The 21,330-nt window shown below is 43.2% G+C and overlaps 2 protein-coding genes across 9 annotated transcripts in view; one reads left to right on the forward strand and one right to left on the reverse strand.

The window, feature by feature from the left end:
- Positions 1-13,991, forward strand: part of LOC107402789 (uncharacterized) — a 32,866-nt gene extending 18,875 nt beyond the window's left edge. For 2 of the 8 annotated variants that reach the window (XR_006063947.2, XM_076551858.1), the window contains exons 2-6: positions 1,642-1,773; positions 1,960-2,054; positions 10,140-10,247; positions 12,346-12,547; positions 13,759-13,991. The gene's annotated coding sequence lies outside the window, so the exon portion shown is untranslated. Of the gene's footprint in view, positions 1-1,641; positions 1,774-1,959; positions 2,055-4,290; positions 10,248-12,345; positions 12,548-13,758 lie in introns of all 8 variants that reach the window. The other 6 variants (XM_076551859.1, XM_076551861.1, XM_076551860.1 and 3 more) reach the window with 6 other exon arrangements.
- The window catches only part of Ccl28 (C-C motif chemokine ligand 28), a 31,766-nt gene continuing 17,376 nt past the window's right edge, over positions 6,941-21,330 (reverse strand). Inside the window, exons 2-3 of the mRNA XM_006989813.4 lie at positions 16,219-16,345; positions 6,941-10,507 (exon numbers count right to left, since the gene is read on the reverse strand). Of these exons, the coding sequence (XP_006989875.3) occupies positions 10,279-10,507; positions 16,219-16,345 (356 nt within the window). The 3' untranslated portion in view covers positions 6,941-10,278. The remainder of the gene's footprint in view (positions 10,508-16,218; positions 16,346-21,330) is intronic.

A 21,330-nucleotide genomic window follows, 5' to 3' on the forward strand; every position in this document is an offset into this window, starting at 1 on the left:
GAATTACTGTCAATAACTCTGAGAACTACTGGTAATCAGAATGCCCTCTAGTGTTAGCGCAGAGGACACTTCTCTGACATCCCTTTGGACGTGGGTACCAGCCAGGAAAGCAGTTAAGTGTTACTCTCATTCATCTTCGGTCCCGGCATTCAGGAGGTAGCTTGGTGGCATCAGGACAGAGGGGAGGAGAACAAAGCAGTGGCTTTCTTCCGTTCTCAAATTCTTCCTGGCTCCGGGGGCTGTGGTGTGCTTTCTCTTTTGTTCTCATGGTCTCCTCCTTGCTCACTCCCGTCGAAAGCTCAGCTATTTCTGGGGGTGGAGAGGACAGAGGAGAAGGGAAGTTTTAATATTTCCTCAAACTTCATCACAGTTGAATCCAACAGTGAAACAAAGTTAATGTCACGCTGTAGAACAGAATATACATGCCTGCAAGAAAAGAATGCATTATCCTGACACATGATTGAGGTCTTTCTTTCTTTCTTGCTTTCTTTCTTTCTTTCTTTCCTTCTTTTCTTTCTTTTTTTTCTTTCTTTCTTCCTTCCTTTCTTTTTCTTTTTGTTTTTTGTTTGTTTGTTTGTTTGTTAGTTTGTTTTTTTAAAACAGAGTTTCTCTGTGTAGTTTTGGAGTCTGTCCTGGAACTCAGTCTGTAGCCCAGGCTGGCCTCGAACTCACAGAGATCTGCCTGCCCCTGCCTCCTGAGTGCTGGGATTAAAGGCGCACCACCACTGCCCAGCGATTGAGGTATTTCTTAACCTCACCAACCTAGTGGTCAGAAGTTATCTTTATTCATTGTGACCTCTAGGGTCTTAGGGTGTTATTGAGGTTGTGCTCAGGGACAAAGCCTGTTTCTGGGGTCTTGCTACAAGAAATTGCTGTTCTTAGGGGCACATGCATCCTCAGGACTCTTCTCATAGCCGTTCATTTTGGAGTACAAAATGTGCAGTCCTCAATTTTTCCAAACTGACCCTGAGGCCACGCTGTAATATTAACAGGTACTCAAGGGCTGGGAAGTCAAGTCACTTGTTACTTCTTACATGGAGCACTGGTTGTTGTTTTTAATAGGTATGAAATCCCCACGACAACTCTTTAGTTCAGTCTCCCCCACCCCCCCCCACCCCCACTATTTGCAGATAAACAAACCAAAGGTCACTACAGGAATTCCAGTCAAGGCCTGTTTGACCCCAACAACCCAGTATTTTTTTCCATCTTAACTGTGCAGCGTAAATGAAAAGTCAGATGTCAGCATTATCTTTAATTTAATGCACGGTGCTGGGGAAATGGCCCAGGAGATAAAGTGCTTGTGGGCAAGCATACGGGCCAGAGTTCAGATCCCCAGAACCCATGTAAAAGCCAGGCAAGTGTAACCCCAGTTTGGGGAAGGTGGAGATTATTTAACTACATTTCTTATTTTATTTAAGCACATTCTGGAAAGTATTTACCCCTTAGTTCATATTTTTAACTTATATAAAACAAGTCTACATATTTTCATTTGTGTGTGTTTTAAATAATTGCTGACTCCATTAAACCCAAGCACGCCAATATTTTATTTTATTTCTACATAAGTCATTATATAAGTATTTTGGCTTCAGTTAACAGGCACTGTATGTATATACTATATCTTTACTACCTCTGATTTCTCAGCCAGAAATATGGAAGCATTGTCCTCATTTTGAGACTTGGTTAAGAGAAATGCTGTTTCTCTTTTTATATCGGAAAGCTGACTTGAGCCCATTTTGGAGTGAGAAGCAATTTCTATCATCAAAGATTGTTTATGTAAGTTTGAAGTGACTCATTTAATGTAAGGCTTGTTTCAGCGTGTCCTTACAGATAACCTGAACCTCAAAGTTGTTACCTGTGACCCATGTGATTTGGATACCTGAAATAATACCTTATGTAATAGGAAGACTTGCTCTCACTGTGCAGGGTATAAATATAGTCGTATTTCTTTATTTTTTTCAGTCAGTCCTTTGTAAGCAAATTTTCCTTAATTCACAAGAACGAGAGTATGTCAAAGTCTGTGTCCCTGCCTGAATAGCTTAAGAGCTCAGGCCAAGGTAAAGCTACTTCTGTTTCCCAAAGGGAAGGAGAGAGGAAGGAAAGGGAGGGGAGGAGGAGGACAGGTCACAGATAGAAGAACTTTATGTTGTTGTCTCTGGAAGAGAAGAGATCAAAAAATAATTTCAGTTCTCAGCGTTGCCACCATCTTCCTTGAAACTCCTGTACATGAGAATGAATGGGGCCAGAGGCAACCACACAGCCTGAAATGCATGAGAAGACAGACGGGGCCATGTGCATTAGCTTGTGTAGCGATAGAGGCCCAAGAAGCAGAAATAAGGGATGCTGGAGGCCGGGGTGCCGGAGGCCGGGGTGCCGGAGGCCGGGGTGCTGGTGCAAGCTGTTGGACTGTGTGCTTCTGCTGGTCCTAAGTCTCAAGGGCTCTGAACTTTACCACCAGATCCCTGGGAACACCTCCGTGGGATTGCCTTGCTTACAACCCAAACGGTTCCTGCTGGCACTCTGACCTGGGCCTGTGGCGTTCTGGACTAGTTCTCACTTGTTCATTGCCACAAGTCCTCACTTGTGACCCAGTGTACCTTGTGTACAATAAGTAATCCTTCCGCTGTCTCAGCTCAATAGTAAAACATAATAAAAACTAACTAATTTCAGAAAATCTTACTTATAGACTATTTTCTAATAAACATTGCAATTTTTTGTAACTAGAGTAACAGTAAAGTAATACTCTTTTTTTAAAGATTGATTTATTTATTATGTATACAGTGTTCTGTCTGCATGTATGTCTGCACACCAGAAGAGGGCACCAGATCTCATTCTAGATGGTTGTGAACCACCATGTGGGTGCTGGGAATTGAACTTGGGACCTCTGAGAGAGCAGTCAGTGCTCTTAACCTCTGAGCCATCTCTCCAGCCCATAAAGTAATACTATTAGAGAGGGGGAAATTAACAACAGTGTTCCATAAAAGCAAAAGTGTGTGTGTGTGTATGATGTGTGTATTGTGTATGTCTCTGTGTGTGTATGTCTGTATATGTGTGATATGTGTGTGTATGTACGATATGTGTGTATTGTGTATGTTTATGTATGATGTATGTGTATGTGTATGTATGATGTGTGTGTATCGTGTAGGTTATTGTCTGAGTCTCTTTTGGGTTGCCCTAGTATAAAATCTGAGACTGAGTGACTGGGTGTTTTAGTTTTCTTTCTTTTTGCTGTGATAAAATACCCCAGCAAAAGCAACAACAACAACAAAAAGATGGAGATTTTATCTGGCTCACAATTTCAGGTTGTAGTTCATTACTGTGGGAAGGTCAAGCAGCAGGGACCTGGAGCGGCCAGTCATGTCCACAGTTGGGAGCAGAGACTGAATGAATGCAGTCATGCCTACTCAGCTCACTTTCTCTACTCTGACATAGTTCAGGATCCCCTGCCTAGGGAACGGTACCACCTGCAGTGGGCATATCTTACCACCTCAGTTAACTTAACCAAGATATCCCCCTTAGCCTGGTGTGGTGGTGCACATCTTTAATCCCAGGCCTTGGGAAGCAGAGGCAGGAGGATCTACCTAGAGAATTCCAGGTTAGCCAAGGCAAATGTTAAGGCCCTGTCTAAAAAAAAAAAAAAAAAAAAAGATAATCCCCAACATACATGCCCACAGGATAATCTAATCTAGATATCCCTCATCGAGACTCTTTTCTCAGGTGCTTTTAGACTGTATCAGAGCTGCAGCAGTGAGATTGTTCTATGGGTAGAGGTGCTTATATGTAGGCCTAATAACCCGAATTTACTAACTGGATCCCACAGGGTGGCAGGAGAGAACTGACCCTTCAGAGTCATCCTCCTGCCTCCACATGCTATGGTACAAACAAAAAGCAAACCTGTGTGCCACATCCCCTACCCCCGACACAAATAAATAAATCGATAAGTAAAATTTATAATGCGATTGTGTCAAGTTGACAACACTAACAATTTACTGGGTAATTGATGGAGCAGAGTGATTTACTTCTTACTGTCATAGAGGCTCAAAAGTTCAAGGGGACAGCTGGCCGGGGCATCCTTGCCTGCTGTGTGGCAGAGGGTGCCATATATTAAAGGGAGTACATGTGAGGGAGAAAAGTCAGGGCAGAGTCACTGTTGTTGGACTAGTCCCCGGGTAACTGACCTGCTCCCTCTGTAATAGCGTTTATCCAGTCCCTTTGTGTTGTCTTTATTTTATATGTATGGTTATTTTGCCTGCATGTATGTCTGTGCACCCTGTGTGTGCTTGGTGACTGCAGAGGCCAGAAGAGGATGTCAGCTCCCCGGGAACTGGAGGTACAGACGGCTGTGAGCCACCACGTAGGTACTGGGAATCCGATCTGTATTCTCTGGGAGAGCAGCCGATGCTCTTACCTCCCGACAATCTCTGCAGCTTCACTAGTCTGGGCTTGTCTTAGAAGTCTCACTTTGTAATGCCGTAACCATCCTGGCAGGAATGGAGATACTCTGAAGAGATACTTTCTCAAGCCTCTAACCAGAAAGACCATAAACCTTCTGGAAACCACTCGACAGTGTACATGATATACAGAGAAATGGGTCAGAGTGTAGTGCTGACAAAATCCTCGGCTGGATCTCAGGCTCTACCACTTAACAGGTTTGCCTCTGAGTGACCTGTTTAATCCCTCTATCCTTGGTTTTTGCCTCTCTAAGGGTAAATGACTTTTGGGGTCATTCTGAGGACAAATAGAACATTTCTAATGTTTCTAGTTTGTTTCACGGTGTTCGAAACAAAAGAACAATTCCTACAGTTTTGGAAGAAGTAGTTACTTTTCTGTTCATGAGATTGAAAAAAGACTGTAATGTGCCTGAAGATGGTAAGTTTCCTGAGCATCCATTTGCCCTTCCGACAATGAAAGAGCAGTAGCTACAAGCTTAGCAGTGCACGGCCCTTATCTCTGAAGTGGGAAGATGCAGTTTATTACTCGCCAGTAGCATATGAAGGGTAGTGCTACATCGGACCACCCGATCAGGAACTTCAGTTAAATTCCTCTCCCATCCTCACATTCCTCAGCCTCCCTATGATGGATTGCATTGTGTCTCTGCACCCACCAAATTCTCATGGTGAAGTTCAAATCCCCAACCCCTCAAGGTGTGACTTTATTTGGAAATGGGGTCATTGAAGGTGTAAGATGAGATCGCTGGGCTGTGTCCTGATCCAGAATGGCGGGTGTCTGGTGTCTCTATAGAAGAGGGGAAGTCTGGACACAAAAACTGGCACACAGAAAGAACAGATGACATAAAGATATGCTGGGCTGGCTGTCCCCTTTCTCGTGGTGGTGAGTGAGCTGTGAGCTCATGCTCCATGCTTCCGGTGTTTTGAATTTCAAACACTGCACCACGGCCATGGCGAAGCATTTCCTGGGTCAACCTTCCCAGGAACAACTTCCAACCAGGTTCCCAGGAGCAAGTTTTCTCTGCCTTCTGGCAGCAGTATCCAATACGCTGCAACAGAGATGCCTTGACTGAAGACACCTTACACCGGGAGAGAACCCCTGACCAGAACCTTCCATGTAGAAGACTTCTAACCAGGACCAGCAGTATGCCAGTACGCCACTGGACAGGTTGACTGTTTCCAGCCAACACTGACTGTACACTCATTGTACGTTCTAGAGGACACCACTGTTTTGGACCCTCAGAATCCAACTGTTGCCAGCTTCACCTGGAACACCAACCACGCCCAGCTGATGGTGGTGCAGAAAGAATGTACACAATAATGACTACTGTGTGAGCTCTGTCTAACAAAGGGTTAGACAGAAATCCTCTGGGAATCCTGAGTCTTCAGAGCTGTCTGGGAATTTGTTCTTACCCTGTTCAAAAGCAATGTGATGAGCGCAAGATCTTTGAATACCTTGTGATTTGAATCTCTCTGTTTTCCCTGATTCTGACCTTAAGACCTATATTTAAAGGTCTCCAGTGGTTTAGTCATTCCTGCCTAGATAATCTCCCCATCTTAATGTCAACTCATCTGTGACCTTAATTATTGCTACAAAGTATCTTCATTGCCACACCTGGATTATGCTTGATCTGTTCCATTCGCCAATGTGCGTCTACCAGGGTATTAAATCTTGGGGTCATCTTAGACATTCTTCACTTCAGCTGGCTTTCTATTTTAAAGTCCACTTTAGAGTTAAGGCTAGTAAGTTTACAACTGGGGGAAGGATGATTTTGCTCCCTCTGTCCAAGAGGCATCTGGTAACATCTGGAGACATCTGAATGACGCCTAGCTTGCAGGGGCCAGAGGTGCTGCTCAAAGGGAAGGACATGACCTCCCTACAGTGGACATGGACTCAGTTAGCTGCCCTCGTAGAACTCTGAACAGCTTCTCACGTACAAACGGAGTTCTCTGCAAGTGAGTGACTCATCAGAACAAGAACAGAAGGCATCTGTAAGAGAACTCCCTGAACAAAGAATGACCCAGCTCAAGTTGTCAGAACTGTCAGGGTTGGGAAACTCCGTCTTAACACATGAAGACAATTATTAGCGTGCTATGAAACTGTAGATCTAATCTACATATGAATAAATGTGCAAGTACAGCTGGCAGGATAGGGAAGGAGAGCAGGAAGAAGAGGAGGAAGGGTCAATGCACTAACGAGCAGAGGTGGATTTGCGGTCAAGGGCTACAATAAGAGCAATAAAACTGCCACAAACTACGATGAGAAGAGAGGGAGGAATGGGGACAGGGACAGCAGGAGGCAAGAGATGGTGCTTCAAATCCACCAACAATTGACAAAGTATTTCATTTGAAATTGTGGAACTAACTCCCTAGAAGAAGTAAAACTTCAAAAAAGCCTCAAAGACATTAAGCAAAGAACTAAGTCTCAGAATAAGAAGAACAGAGTACAATAAATTGAGCTGCTCCTCTGTTTAAAAAAAAAACAATGGGAAAAATTATAATAAAATGCATAATTTTTAATAAAGTATAAGAAGAATACATTAAAAAAAGAAGGCCTACAGGTTAACCTGGGTGGCTTGCTCATAGTAACTCATGGTATAGTAACAGTACTTACAACACAATATTGTACATAGTATAAGAATGATAGTATTTTACTAAGCACACATGGTAGTCTAAGAGATTTTTGTCTTTCAGATACCGAATCTTAACTATTTACATTACAATGAAATCCTTGTGTTAACCCTGTTTCTGTAACAAACCAACCTTAAAAGCCGAAAGGTTTCTTTTGGCTCACAGTTTTAGAAGTGGACTCATGATCAGTTGGGTCTCCATTGCCCCTGGGCCTGTGGCAGACAGAATATTATGGTAGAAATACGTGATCAAAGAAGCTGCTTAGTCCCTGGTGATATGAAACAAAGACAAGGACACACCCCCAGGGACCTAAGTTTGTTCATTAGATTCCACATTTCAGATTTTCCACTGCTTCCCAGGAGCACCACAGGCTGAAGAACAAGCCTTCCGTACACAGGCCTTTGAGGACACTTACCCAAACCATAGCAACCAGTTTTTATAATATATCTCACATACTGTCATTTGTAGTAACAACAAATTGTATCAAATCCTGGATGATGTGGGTTACAAGTAGAAATAAAATGAAAATATATGATTCAAATGATGAGCTGAAAGGCTCCAAGATCAATGTTTTGGTTTTCATTTTAACTTTTCAACCTGCCTATTATGACTAATTGAAAACGTGTGCCTTGTTCTGACTTTGTATCATTGTATGTTATTACAACTTTAAATTCAGTGCTGCTTTCTTTGGCCTTTGGACCTGTACCTTGATGATGCTGAATGACGATGGTGATACAAGATTTAAGAGAAACACAGAGGCGTTTTCCCTCAGGATTGCCTTTCAAAGGCACGCCAGAGCAGAACTGAAGAACGCTATACTTCTGGATAAAATCTGATGATAGACTCAAAAGACAGACCTGATGAAAAAGATCTTGCAAACCAAAGACTGTAATAGTTTGTAGTTCCCTCTGCTCTGGGAGCATGTGAAAGTGCATCAGATCGAGTCGAGAGGCCCATTTTGGTCTGTGAAGGTGGCTTTTGTCAACAATCATCACCCACAGTGCCGGTGGCAGAGGGTTTCATGCTATAAACCCGATGTGTCCCCTCACCCTTTGGGAACCAGTGACAGATTTCCTCTCCCACCTCCATGCCCATGTATCTCAGTCCACCATTGGGGCTGCAAGGAGAACTGGTAAGGGTCCAGGAATCTGGACACAGCTTGTCTCTGCCTCTTACTATAAAATGTAGGGTGAGCCATTTGACCTCTCTGAACCTCCACTTTGCTCATCTATAAAGCAGAACTACCAAAAACAAAGCTGCAGGATTGTTGGGGAGCCTAAAGAAACCACAGGCTGCATCAGTTTCTACGAGGGGCACTGGGCAAAGGTTTACCTGGTGATATTTTAACTGGCATCAGGTTCAGCACTTCTTTGTGTCCCGTTTGTTCCTCCAAGTAATCCTAGTAATACTGCTGCCCGGGACTGCCCAAGACACCATGGACATCTGACAAATTGACCCTGTTCTAATGATTGTCATAGCAAATGAGCGTTTACCATGTGTCTAAATTTCTCCATTGTGAATCAGCTCACAACACATGGAGGAGGTGGACTGGGAGTTTAAAAAAAAAAAAGGCAGCCGGGCGGTGATGGCGCACACCTTTGATCCCAGCACTTGGGAGGCAGAGCCAGGCGGATCTCTAAGTTCAAGCCCAGCCTGGTCTACTTGACTAGTTCTGAGCCAGTCAGAGCTACATCAGTGGTTTTCTCAATAAACACACACATCGAGCAGAATCTTTGTTAAGAACAATACAAAATTACCTACCAATCCAGGACCGGTCCTTGTATTTATACAAAATTACCTACCAATCCAGGACCGGTCTCTGTATTTATAATGCTGCTACCACTCTAAGAACTATGACAGAAGAGGGAAGTTTCTGGGCAGTGAGGCAGAGTTTCCTTTTTCAGCTTTAGCATTTACAACATGGTCGTAGTTATTCAAACCTCTAAGCGCCCCTTGGCTTACACTTTCCTACTTAGAAAATGATGCTGCAGAGCCACAAAGGAGTCAAGAAGCATACAAATCCATAGAGGAAGCTTGAGATGATCATGAAGACCAATCACACAAACCTGGAAGGTGAAACACATTCTAACCTTTGCTCTTTAGCAGTCCATGCTATGGAAGAATAGAAACGGGGAAAGAAAAAGCCTGAGAGACTCTTTTTATATTGAAAATACCAAAGCAACATAAAAACAAATGGCGATATGTGAACCTGGACTGAAAAAAATTATATAAAGTCATCTGGAAATAAAAAAAAATTGAGTATAGACTATAGGAAAATGCTAACTTTCCGGGTATAAAACTGCTAGTGTAATTATTTAGGAAAATGTGTTTATTCTTAGGTGATACCAAGTGATAATTCTAGAGAGAAATGAGGACTGAAGTGTTGCCCTGGTTTGAGTGTGTTCCGCAGATATTTATGTGTTGGAACTCGATCCTTAAATCTACATGTTCTTGGCATTTGGAGATGGGCCTTTGGTGTGGCTGAGGTTAAACGAGGCTGTATGGGTGCAGGCTCCCTGACGTGCCTAGTGGCATTGTTAGAAAAGGAAAGGATCCGAGCTAGTACACTGGGCTACCTTGCCCCATGCGGTCCTCTGTCACATTAAGGTACATTGAAAAGTTCCTCCCAGATGCCAACCAGATCTCAGTGCCAAGTTCCTGGACTTTCCCACCTCAGGAACCCGGGCCAAATAAACTTGGAATTTTTAAGAAGTTACATAATCAGAAATGTTGTTTCAGTAACAGGAAATGGACTAGACAAAAGTCACGTTTGCCGCTTTTCAAATGGTGTAGTGGAAAAGCTCTTAGATGTATGTACTGTGCACACACACACAAACGGAAGAGAGAATATTAACAGTGACTAGTGTAGGTGGCAGGTAAGTACATAATCCTTGTACCATCCTTCAGCTCCCCTGTAGGACTGGAGAACTTAAAAAGTTAGAGCACTTCTATCTATATTATCCCTCTAAGTTTTATATATAAAGATGAATGTTACATGTTCAGTTAAGTATAGTATTGGTTACTTGTGCACACTTTTGTTTGTTTTTTGCTTTTTGGTGTCAGGGATTGAATTTACATGCTGCGCAAGCGCTTCACCACTCAACTTACATCCTTAGCGGCAGTTATTCAAACAAAGCAAAACAACAATGGGTGTCCGTGAGGAAGATTCGGGTGAGAAATTTAGAACCAACTACGGGCCGGTTCACTTGCGGAGTTCTCTCTGTAGGGTCACGCATCTGTTCTGACGAGGAGCTTTGTGGCCCTGGGTTCCGTGCTTTCTCTGGGTGTGACTCTTTCGGGCCCTCCTGCTGTGCCGCTTCTTATGGCAGGGATTTCCTTTGCCTTCCTTCTTCGCCTCTGAGGCTCTCATCCAACGCTTCAGAGTACGGTTGTGCGGGCTGACGCAGATCCTTCTGCGTTTAACATGGAGGCTGCCAAGAAAGGGAAAAAAATCTTCACAAAAATTACAAATATAAGCCAGGCGGTGGCGGCGCACATCTTTAATCCGAGCACTCGGGAGGCAGAGGCAGGAGGATCTCTTGAGTTCGAGGTCTACAGAGCGAGATCCAGGACAGGCACCAAAGCTACACAGAGAAACCCTGTTTCAGAGAGAGAGAGAGAGAGAGAGAGAGAGAGAGAGAGAGAGAGAGAGAGAGAGAGAGAGAGAGAGAACATTGTAACAAACTCAGGGAAAATAATTCTCTTCCCTCTTGAAACTTCATCCAATAAAACCAGTTCATCCTTACTGCCCATCTCTGGCACATCCTTGTGTGGACCCCCTCAGCTGGAGACCCGCGCTTCTTCCCTTCAAGTCACCATGCAGGTCATGCCTCTGTTGGTACTTAATTTCCCACGTCTGTTGTACCTGTTTTATTGCTCCTACTGAAGTAACATTACATCTTGATGGAGAGATAATCGAGATAGAATTTTGAAAAGCCCCATTACAGTAGGAGCTCAGTTACTCAGTACAGACATGAAGTCAAACTTGGCCAATAGAAAAACCTACTAAAATATTTGGCTGTCTGATAAAATTTAATATAATGTAGTTCTAAATCACAATTCAGAATTTGTTTTCATTTTTCTATGGGATAGCCCTCACAATTTGGGGTAACTAGACGAGTCTCCTGTTATAAAAATTAAGTGACTTTTAATTCTCCATTAGGTGCCAGGTAGATCTGATGAAATGCGGCAAATCCTGCTGTATCTCCATGTATAATACAGTCCTGATAAACTGAAACCCACAAGCTTGATATTTACGGGGAGATGAAGGAAGGGGCGGGGGGAATAGGCTGCCATTTCTCTTAGGAGAAACTATTATCAGATCATGTGTGGCATCAACACAGAGGAGGAGAATGTGGGCAGGTGGGGGTGGGCTTTAGTAAAGCCAGACTGTGAAGGAAAATCGATTTGAAAGGAGAGGACATCCTAATAGAAGGCAGTATATTCTCTAAGGGCCTTATGTGGAGATGACTTCAGAATCAACGCGAGTCTCGGCAGTTTTGTTCTTGGGGGAGAAAACCTCTAGCACCACTGAGCTAGAAAAACTAAAAAACCTAGTTGCAGCACCTTCCTACCTGCCCAAAGGAGAGAGACACACTCCTGTGGAGAAACCATAGGAGGCATAACTGTGTGGGAGCTAAAGGAACAGGCAACAACCTCCACGTGGAAGCCTGTTTCGTGGCCGGCCCAGTAAGGGCCCACGGTTGAGTGCGATCCTCTGACGATGTTTAGAATCTTCGGGCGTAGAACGTGTGAACCTCAGCTGTATGCTACTGCTCTTTCACTCGGGATTAAAAGATGAGGCAACATTGAGAAAGGGGGTAGCGAACTCCACACTCCCTCAGACACCCCAGTTTCATATCCCTAACAGGTATTGGCTCACCCCATTCTGAATTTCTAAATCAGAAACCAGGGAGACCTCCTGATTCCTCACCCAGGAGGGTAAGAACAAATAGCCTAAAGGACAGTGGCATGGTGGAGCACACCTTCAATCTCAGCACTCTGTGAGTTCAAGGCCAGTGATCTACAGAGTTCCTGGATAGCCAGGACTATATAGAAAGAACCTGCCTCAAAAAAAAAGTACTTCAATGAGTGTGAGCTGTGGTCCTCCCGTGAAGACTATACCTGGGATTGTTCACTAAAGTTCATGTCTGACCCCCTTCCTCAGAGCAGCCCTTCGAAACTACTTCTGAGAAATTCTAACCTCCTGAATGAGGGGGGTGGGGGGTAGGGGGTGGACAACAATAACAAGCTGATTTTTCTCTCCAAGAGACAGTCTCTGTGAAGTGCAAGAAGCCTCCGCCTCCGCCAAGGAGAACAGCTTTTCAGTTTGTTTCTGGAAGCTCCTTAAGTTCCGCTGGAAGAGTGTCAACAAGCCAACTGTTACCTCAGCCTGGAGAAAGCACACTGATCATTTATAGATCAGAAACATAGGACTTGTTTCCAGGCAGAAAATGGAGGGGAAGAGTCTCGTGAGTTCACTGATATTTAATTTCTATTCTGTAATTAATTAATCAATCATAGTTTACAGTATACGATGCTTGGGAGTTACATTTGTAACACAAGCGATGCTTTCTGCATCTTAAACACTGATCTCAAATCTTACAGCCTTTATATACCGTCATGGTTAACCGACTACATTTTGGACAAAGATAGGCATGCTTCTGTAGTAAAATCATTTGAAAATAAGACTTCTTAGGTTGAGTATTAGAAAACATAACAGAGAGGATCCATAACATCGCTTAAAGATACAAAAGTCTAATTTTGAAACCAAATTACAACTGCCCTATATTTTTCAACTTGCTTATCAGCAAAGAGTTCAATTTATAAATTGATACTTTTATAAATTAAATGTTTAAAAACAAAGATTGGTTTCATAATTTCCCTTTAATTACAAATTAGTACTTTGAAGGCTGGTGAGATGGCTCAGCGGTTAAGAGCACTGTCTGCTCTTCCAGAGGTCCCAAGTTCAATTCCCAACAACAACACGGTGGCTCATAAACATCTATAATGGGATCTGATGGAGGGCATGTGTATATGTAGACAGAGCACTCATACATAAAAAAAAAAAGAAAAAGAAAAAGAAAAAGAAAAAGAAAAAAACAATCTAGTGCTTTTAAAACCTAAAGGTTAATTCTTCAATCACATTTTTCCTCCTCAAAGTGAGGATGTCATGGTTTGAATCTGAAATGTTCCTCACAGGCTAATGCTTCAAATGCCTGCTCCCTGACTGTTCTCCTGTTTCAGAAAGCTGTGGGACCTTTGGAGCTGGGACCTTGCTTGTAGAAGCCGTTCACTAGGAACTGGCCTCTGAGAGTCATAGCCCAGCTCCTGATTCTGGCCTCACTGTGCTTTCGGGCCCACCATGACGTGACAAGTCTCTGCCACATGCAACCTCCCACCATGAACTCCACCATGTCTTGACTATCACCGTGGACTCGAGCACTTGAAAGCCATCAGCCAAATAAATCTTTCCTCAATCACATTGTTTCTGTCAGGCATTTTGGTCAGAGAAGGCCAAAGCAGCAAACACAGAGGGTTTCCACTGGTTTTCTTCCTATGCCCTGAAGATCTCTAACATCCGTCAATCCCCACCTACCCCGAAATCCTCTTGCAGATGGTGTTCTCTTGTAATCTGTCTCTCAAATACCCACAGAAACATTTTCTTTTTTTCTAATTCTAGGTTGGAACGACAGATAGGCCTATGTCGGTGATGTGGAAGGACTTGGGAAGCCCAGTTGGTGTTTCTCAGAGCAGAGCATCTAAACCAGGCTTGGTCAACTTGGTTCAGCAGTGTAGGTGCGATGCAAACACCCAGATGGCCCAAGTTGCTATCGACTATCTACGACTTTTCGACTCTCCAACAATTACCAATGACATTTATTAAAATTCGATAAAATATTGGTAGAATTTCAATCGAGTATACTTTATTAGTCTTAGAGGGCTATTTAAGGATAGATTTAGGGGAGAGTCATGGTTTCAGGGGGTTCAGTCCATGACTGATGGGCTCCAAGCACTTGATGAGAACACCATGTCTGTGGGAATATGTGCTGGGAGGGGTTCTTCACATTGTGATGGACAGGACGCAGGACATCCACCAGTGATGGGAAGGAAGGGACGGGGGACAAAGTCAGACCCTAGTGACCCACTTCCTCCCACCCCACAAGGCTCGATCCCCAGCAGGCCCCACCTTCTAGAGTTTATCGAATCTCCCAGAACAGTGTCACCAGCTGCTGAGCAGTCATTCAGTAATAAGCCTGTGGGAGACAGGTTATACTCAAACCACAGGTCAGAGATTTTCCAAATGTTAAGAACCTGAAGTGCCTCTTAGAAGGAGGCATCTTACAGTATGTGCCCTGGACTACCGCAGATTGCACCGGTTCCCAATGATTAAACCATCCAAGCTGATGGAGCCAGGGGAGTGCAAACTGAGGCTGAGAGTTCTCCACCCTCTGTTTTCCTCTGGAGTCACCCAAGATTATTCAATCTTGGGCAAATAATTGTTTGCTCCTCAGCACCTGACCTCAAGTGTAGTTTTCAATGAATTAGTCTCTGACTCTTTTGAGAATGTTATAAAACCCAATGGACCAGAACTTCCCCCCAGGAACATGCTTATGGGTTTACATGTAAAAATGTCAAGGAATTCACAGCCCCCAATCTGAAGATTGTTTGTCAATGGGTTGTTTATGAACCCTTTCTCTGCCATTTTTAGAAGTCTTTGTCTTGGATCAGGGTTTCTCAGCTTCCATAGTGAGTGGGTGTCTCTGAAAAGATGCTGAGAAATCCTCAACATTCATTTTCTCATTCTCCTAGTAATAAGATAGTGCCCTTTCTCTTGGAAAAGGTGTGTGTGTGTGTGTGTGTGTGTGTGTGTGTGTGTGTGTGTGTTCCTAGAAGTAAGTCACACTACCAGATTAAAGAAAATCATAGGATGCCCCATAGGACCCAGCTGGGTAAAAAGTTTCCTGAAGACTCCACAAGGGCAGAGAACACTGGATCTCTCTTGTATTCTCACTCACTTCATGGAACAGTTTTTGGTACACAATCACTGACTAATAGACACGTGTCACATTTGTTAACAGAACAAGGGTTCTCAGGAGCTTGGGCATAGGCAATGGTGTTATTTGATAGTCCAAGGAAAGAACGCCAAATGGCTCGTTAGCATCACCCAGATGCATGCGTAGTGTTAAATCATCATGCCAGGGAGATAACTCCCTTGTGATACTAGAATTTAAGAGGAAATTTTCTTTCTTTGTTGAGATAAGCTATCACTCTGTGACCCAGGCTGACCTTGAACTAATGATCCATCTGCCTCACCCTCCGGAATGCTAGGATTACAGGCATATGCCTCCGTACCTGACCTTGGAAGAGCAAGTTATGGTGAGCCCCTCTCTTCCTTTTGAATGCCGTTGGAAGAGAAGTAGTGCTCTCTTCTCAAGCAAGAGAGCTGTGTGAGAATCCCATTTCTGCCATTTGCTAGCAACACTACAGCAGGTGAACGACATAATCCCGTCCACTGGCTTCTTCTGCATGACAGGGAAATAAACTATGCCTTCCTCTCCAGTTGTCGCTGTTGGCCTTCAGGACTGACCCTGAGGTGCAGTGGAAGGCCTGGGGGTCCACCAGGAACCAACACTCTAGGATCAAAAGCAGACGAAAGCATTTGCAAGTGGATTGCATGCAGTACTGTGAGCAGTGCAGATGGCCAGTCTGCTTTTCAGATCATAAATTCGTGTTGAATTCAGAGAGAATGTCAGCAACCATCTCCTGCCTGGGGAAAGTCGCAGTTTAAAGCCGTGGCATATGATATTGTCATTGCTGACCGCTATTTTTTTTTTTTTTCATTCAGAATCTCCTTTGTTTTGTTTGGTAAAGTCACTAATGTTTTCTGCTGACTGAGGACATTTAACCGCAGCACAGCATTATCGAAAGGCTGAAGGGTGTGCACAGGACTTGGGTCACTCCTGTACAAAGAGATTGTGTGTTTATTCCAGGTGGCCTGGCACTCAAGGGACAGGAGAGTTCCTCTTTTGTTTGAATGGTGTGTTGGTTGTGTGTCAGGTAAAGCACTTCGAGCTAGTGTTTGTTAGCCAAGGGGATAACCAGCCTTCAGTTTTACAAGTCCTTGCTGCAGGGCACTCACATGACTGCAGCCAAATCACAGTCCCCGTCAGCTCTCTGGATGCTGCATGAATTCACTCTTTCCAGAAGCCTCCTGGAAATATGATGGGAAACTTCAGTGCAACAGCTGGAAGCTATGGGAAGTATGGCTACAAGAAAGGGAAGAAAACCACATTACAGTCTGCAGAGTACTGACTTGACCTCATCTTAAAGGTGCCAGAGACACCGATGGTAAATCTACTCAAGCAAGTACTTCCTGGGGGCTTCCCGAGTATGGACAAAGGCAGGACGTGTCTCTGCCTTCTAGAACTTAAGCTGTACCACGAAAGAGAGAATGCAAATCTAGGCAAAGTGACGTAACGGATGAAAGCCGTGAAAAGCGGCAGCTAGCGATGCTAAGAGGGTAGCACGTGGAGGATGGAGAGATAGTGTTGTCCTGTGCAGTTCATTTCGAAAAAGAGAGGCCTCATGGGCCTCAGGTGAAGGCTTGAAGTTTTCTGTTAGAACAGATTGGCTTGCAGAGCATGCGTGAGGTCGCTGGTTCAGTCTCCAGCACCATCACCACCAACAGGAAGCATGGTGGCACACACCTGTGATCCTAGCACTCGGGAACCGGAGCAAGAAGACTATACTAGTTTGGGCCAACCTGTGCTACGTAGTGAGGTTCTGTTTAGAAAGCAGAATGAAACAAAAACAAAATGAAAAAAAAATCTGAGACAAAAACACATGGCACAGTTAGGGTGCCTTTTCTGAACTGAGTAGCTAGGAAGGCCAGTGTTGGCAGATTTAGAAAAGCTGAACCAACATCGCTAAATCCTCAAATGACAGTCTGAGGAGGCTTAGGTTTTGTGAAAAGGGGATCATGTTTGATAAAGATTGAGAAAATCCCTTGTGTAGTGATAGTGGGGATGGATTAAGTGGTGGGAGGTGACAAGCGGGAGGTGACATTGAAATGAGCTTATGCTGTCAGGACATAAGGTATTGAAGACAGCCCAGATACGAAACCACATTCCTCATGTTACAATACCTGCAAATTCCCACACGTTACACACGGGATTCTCTCTGCTTTCCATTTTACCAACTGAATAGTGAACACAAAACGATGTCAGAAATCGTCCTGAGCAGTGGCTTGCAGGTGGCAGCCTTGTGAAGAGATGTGAGCTTCTGAATGAATTAACAATTGGTTGGAACATGTAGACCTCTACTCAGAAGAAGCAGCTACCTTTGGGATAAGGGAAGATCTTCGTGTCCATGTCTAACCCATGAAAGTGCCAGGTCTGTCCACAACTTTGGGGGAAGAAAAGCAACTGACTATGGAGTTTAAAATGTGTGACCACTTTGTAGGAATCAAACTGTACCATTATTTTGTTTACTCACTTGTTCGTCCAATCATTAAATAAAATGTTTTTGTTTTTAGCAGTTAGACTGTTTCCAACATAATTTTCATCAATGGGAGATATGAAAATAAGTAAAATCTATGTCCCTTTACTCAAGAGACTGTAGTAAAACCAATTTGGAATTAAATGCTTGGGATACAATCCCACTGGCCCAGGTAATTATGCTTCTAAGAGATAGTTCTCTCCTTCCCCCACATGGATTCTGGGGATCAAACTCAGGTTCCCAGTTTCAGTGGCAATCAACTGAGCCATCTTGCTGGCCATATTTCTGGAGTTCTGTCCTTCAAAGAGAGTCATACAAGTTATAAGGACAGGTGCACAGTCATTCACTACGACAAAAATTTAAGTTCATCTAAAATAAACTTCTAAAAAGCATTTCAATGAAGAAGCAATGCATACTTGCAAAAGTTAATATATTAGGAATATTCTTAATATCAGAGTAGTTAAACATATAAATCAAATAGTGATAGTCAGAAGAGAGAAATGAATAGCAATACAAGAGTGTCAGAAGATTTCAGGACCCCACTTTCGAAAGTGGACAGATCATCCACATATGAAGTCAACAAGGAAGCAGGAGACTTGAACAACAGCAGATCGTATGGACCCAACAGGTCCATACACAACATTCTACTCAACCACAGCAGAGCACATATTCTTCTGCTTGCACAGAGGAGTCTCCAAAATAGATTCCATGCTAGGTAACAGAGTAAATCTTAAATTGAGGGAGATTAAAATCATTCTGAATATCTTTTAGGTATGACCATGACGAAGACGACGACGACGACGACGACGACGACAAAGAAAAAGTGGTAAGGACAAGGGAATGTCACAACACACACTTGGACATCTTTTGAGCTAAGGAAGGAATCATAATGGAAACTAGGAAATATCTTGAGATAAAGAAAATAAAAACACAGCACGCACCTTAACTTGTGGAATATCACCAAACAGCGCTGAGAGGAAAGTTTGTTTCAATGAGCAGCTACAGCAAAAAAGAAAGATCTCCAAGAACTTACCCAGAATGCCCACCAATAGCTAAATAAACAGTAGCACATCCGAGCTAAATAAAGGATGCACTAGATATGGATATGCTCAGATATGAATGCCCATAACTTAGAAGCACAAGACCTGTCCAAGAAAGCCCAATAACATCCTGTCCTTAGAGGGGAAGGGTCCATAGGCCCTACCCCTCCCAGAAAGCCCATAGGCAGTTCATGGCTGCTGGAGGAAGGAGAAGTGGAAGGTGATGGGGGTGAATATACTCAAAATATGAAGATGTCAAAATGAAAGTCATCACTGTGTATGATATATGCAAATAAAAACTTTGGGGGAAAGAATAAATGAGCTTCAGTCCAATGTATTGTATCCTAGGAAAACAGGATATACATAGACTCCCCAAATATGTGTCAATTATGTATCTATGTGAGCCCATTCACAAAAATCCTCAATGACTTCTAAGTGTGCATTCTGGTTAATAACTGTGTTTGAAATGTAACTATACAAGTGACATAAAGCATTTGTACTTCTGCTCAGCTCTGCTTTTCAAGGAGGAAAAACAAACATTTCCCTGAGTAAACCATCATGCAACAAGGATCTTCCTTTTCCCCAGTAATCTAGTAAAAGGTTTTCATTTTGTCATGCATGTGGGTGTGCACAGAGTCAGCTAGATGACCTAGAAGTAGAAAAACGTCATTTGTCCAGAAAATATCTTTTGAGTGGCCACCACGTGACAGACTCTCAATTTGAAATTTCTAAATGAACAAGGCAAAATATTTGACCTTATGATGCCTAATATTCCTTTGGGAGGCTGTAAGAAGAATGAATTACTCCAGCCTACCAAACTAAGTATTGGGCAGGGGGTGTAGCTCATTGGTAGAGTGCTTGCCTAGTATACAGGAGACGCTGGGCTCCATCCCCAGCAAAACCAAACAAAGTAAGTGCTCAGTGAGATATGTTCAAAATGCTGTGGGATCACAGGTGAATGAATTCATCCACAAAAGTCCACATGCTGTAGGACTCCGTTTATATGGAATGCCCAGAACAGGCAAATCTATAGAAATAAAAAGTGGATCCGTGGTTGCCAGAGGCTGGGAGGAGCGAATGGGAACGATTGCTAGCAGGAACAGGAATTTCTTTGGTGTGATAAAACATGATATAATTAGAGTGACGCAGCCTTTATGAATGTGACTATTAAAAATCATTGAGTTATGCTGAGCGGTGGTGGCGCACGCCTTTAATCCCAACACTGGGGAGGCAGAGGCAGGTGGATCTCTGTGAGTTTGAGGCCAGCCTGATCTACAAAACGAGTTCCAGAATAGTCAGGGCTGTTACACAGAGAAACCCTGTCTCAAAAAAATGAAAAAAAAAATCATTGAGTTACATTTTAAAATGGTGAATTTTGCTGCGTAAACACTAGTTGTAGTTATGTTTATTAATACGTTGATTTCCTAAAATCATTTGTTCCTTTAACTGCTTACTTTCCAAGTCAGACTCTTAATATCCCAAACAAATTACAGTATTGAGTTTGTCCATGGATCCATCCACACATTTATCTGTCTCACTATATATATAAAATGTGCTGTGGTTTGACTATGGTGTGTCCCCCACAGATTCGTGTACCGAATACTGGGTCCCTGGATGACGGCACTATCCTGGGAGATGATGGAATTTTGGGAGATGAGACCTAACTAGAGGAAGTGAGTTATTAAGGGCATCCCATCCTCTCTCCTTCCTGTCTGCCATGACTTGAGTGGACTTGACTATATGGTTCCACTACAAGCCATGTTCTACCTTGTCACAGGCCCAGAATCAACAGTCAAGAACTACAGTCAGAAACTGTTACACAAAATGACTAATTTCTCCTTTTAGGTTGTGTTTCCCAAGTATTTGTCACACAAGCAGGAAAAAAAACCCTGATTATATTGCTATACAAAACTCTTAGAGTGGAACCATGAGGGGCTGGCTGCTTCAGAACACTGATGTCAGTTGTGTTCCGAACAACTCTAAATCATGGAATGTACCTTTTAGAAGCATGGTGGGAAAAGGGAGTCACAAGAAAACCTGTGAGGTAACCCAAGCGCTGATATCAACTCAGGGAATAGCTTTAAATCAGAAAGGCGTCCAAAACCCATAGGTGTTTCATAAAACTGAGATGCACTTCTCATATAAAAATGTGGGATTAGTTCAGCTGGATACTATTTGATCTGTGAGATGAGCTAATTAAAGGGCCCTAAGTAGCTAAGCATTTAGTGTATGTTGGTAGTTAGGACCAGTGATGCCTTGACATGGTCCAAAATACAAAAGCCCAGAAAAAACTTTGAAGAGGTGCACAGGGAGTTGGATGGTGAAAAATGCGAACAGGGTAGATTGGATGAGGGCAGTGCTAAGATTCTGTTGGATGACATCGCCCCCTAGAGGTTCTGCTGTGCAAAGTCCTGTCAGCATTTCCCTTAAAAAAACAAACAAAAACAAAACAAAAAAAAACCCCACTCCACTACTTTGACTTCAGTGGCGACTCCAGAATTTTACATAAGAGAGATTTAGAGGTATCAAGTAGATTGAAGAAGAGAATTATGAAACTGCTAGTGGAAACCATGAAGGGAAAACGTCAAGACACAGGTATAGGCAATGACTTTCTGAATAATGCTCCCGTAGCTCAAGGAACAACAGCAAGGACTGATGGATGGGATTGCATCAAATTAAAAAGCTTCTGCACAGCCAAAGAAAGACAGTGAAGA

This window comes from Peromyscus maniculatus, chromosome 15, assembly GCF_049852395.1.
Source record: "Peromyscus maniculatus bairdii isolate BWxNUB_F1_BW_parent chromosome 15, HU_Pman_BW_mat_3.1, whole genome shotgun sequence".
In the NCBI taxonomy this organism is placed as follows: Eukaryota; Metazoa; Chordata; class Mammalia; order Rodentia; family Cricetidae; genus Peromyscus; species Peromyscus maniculatus.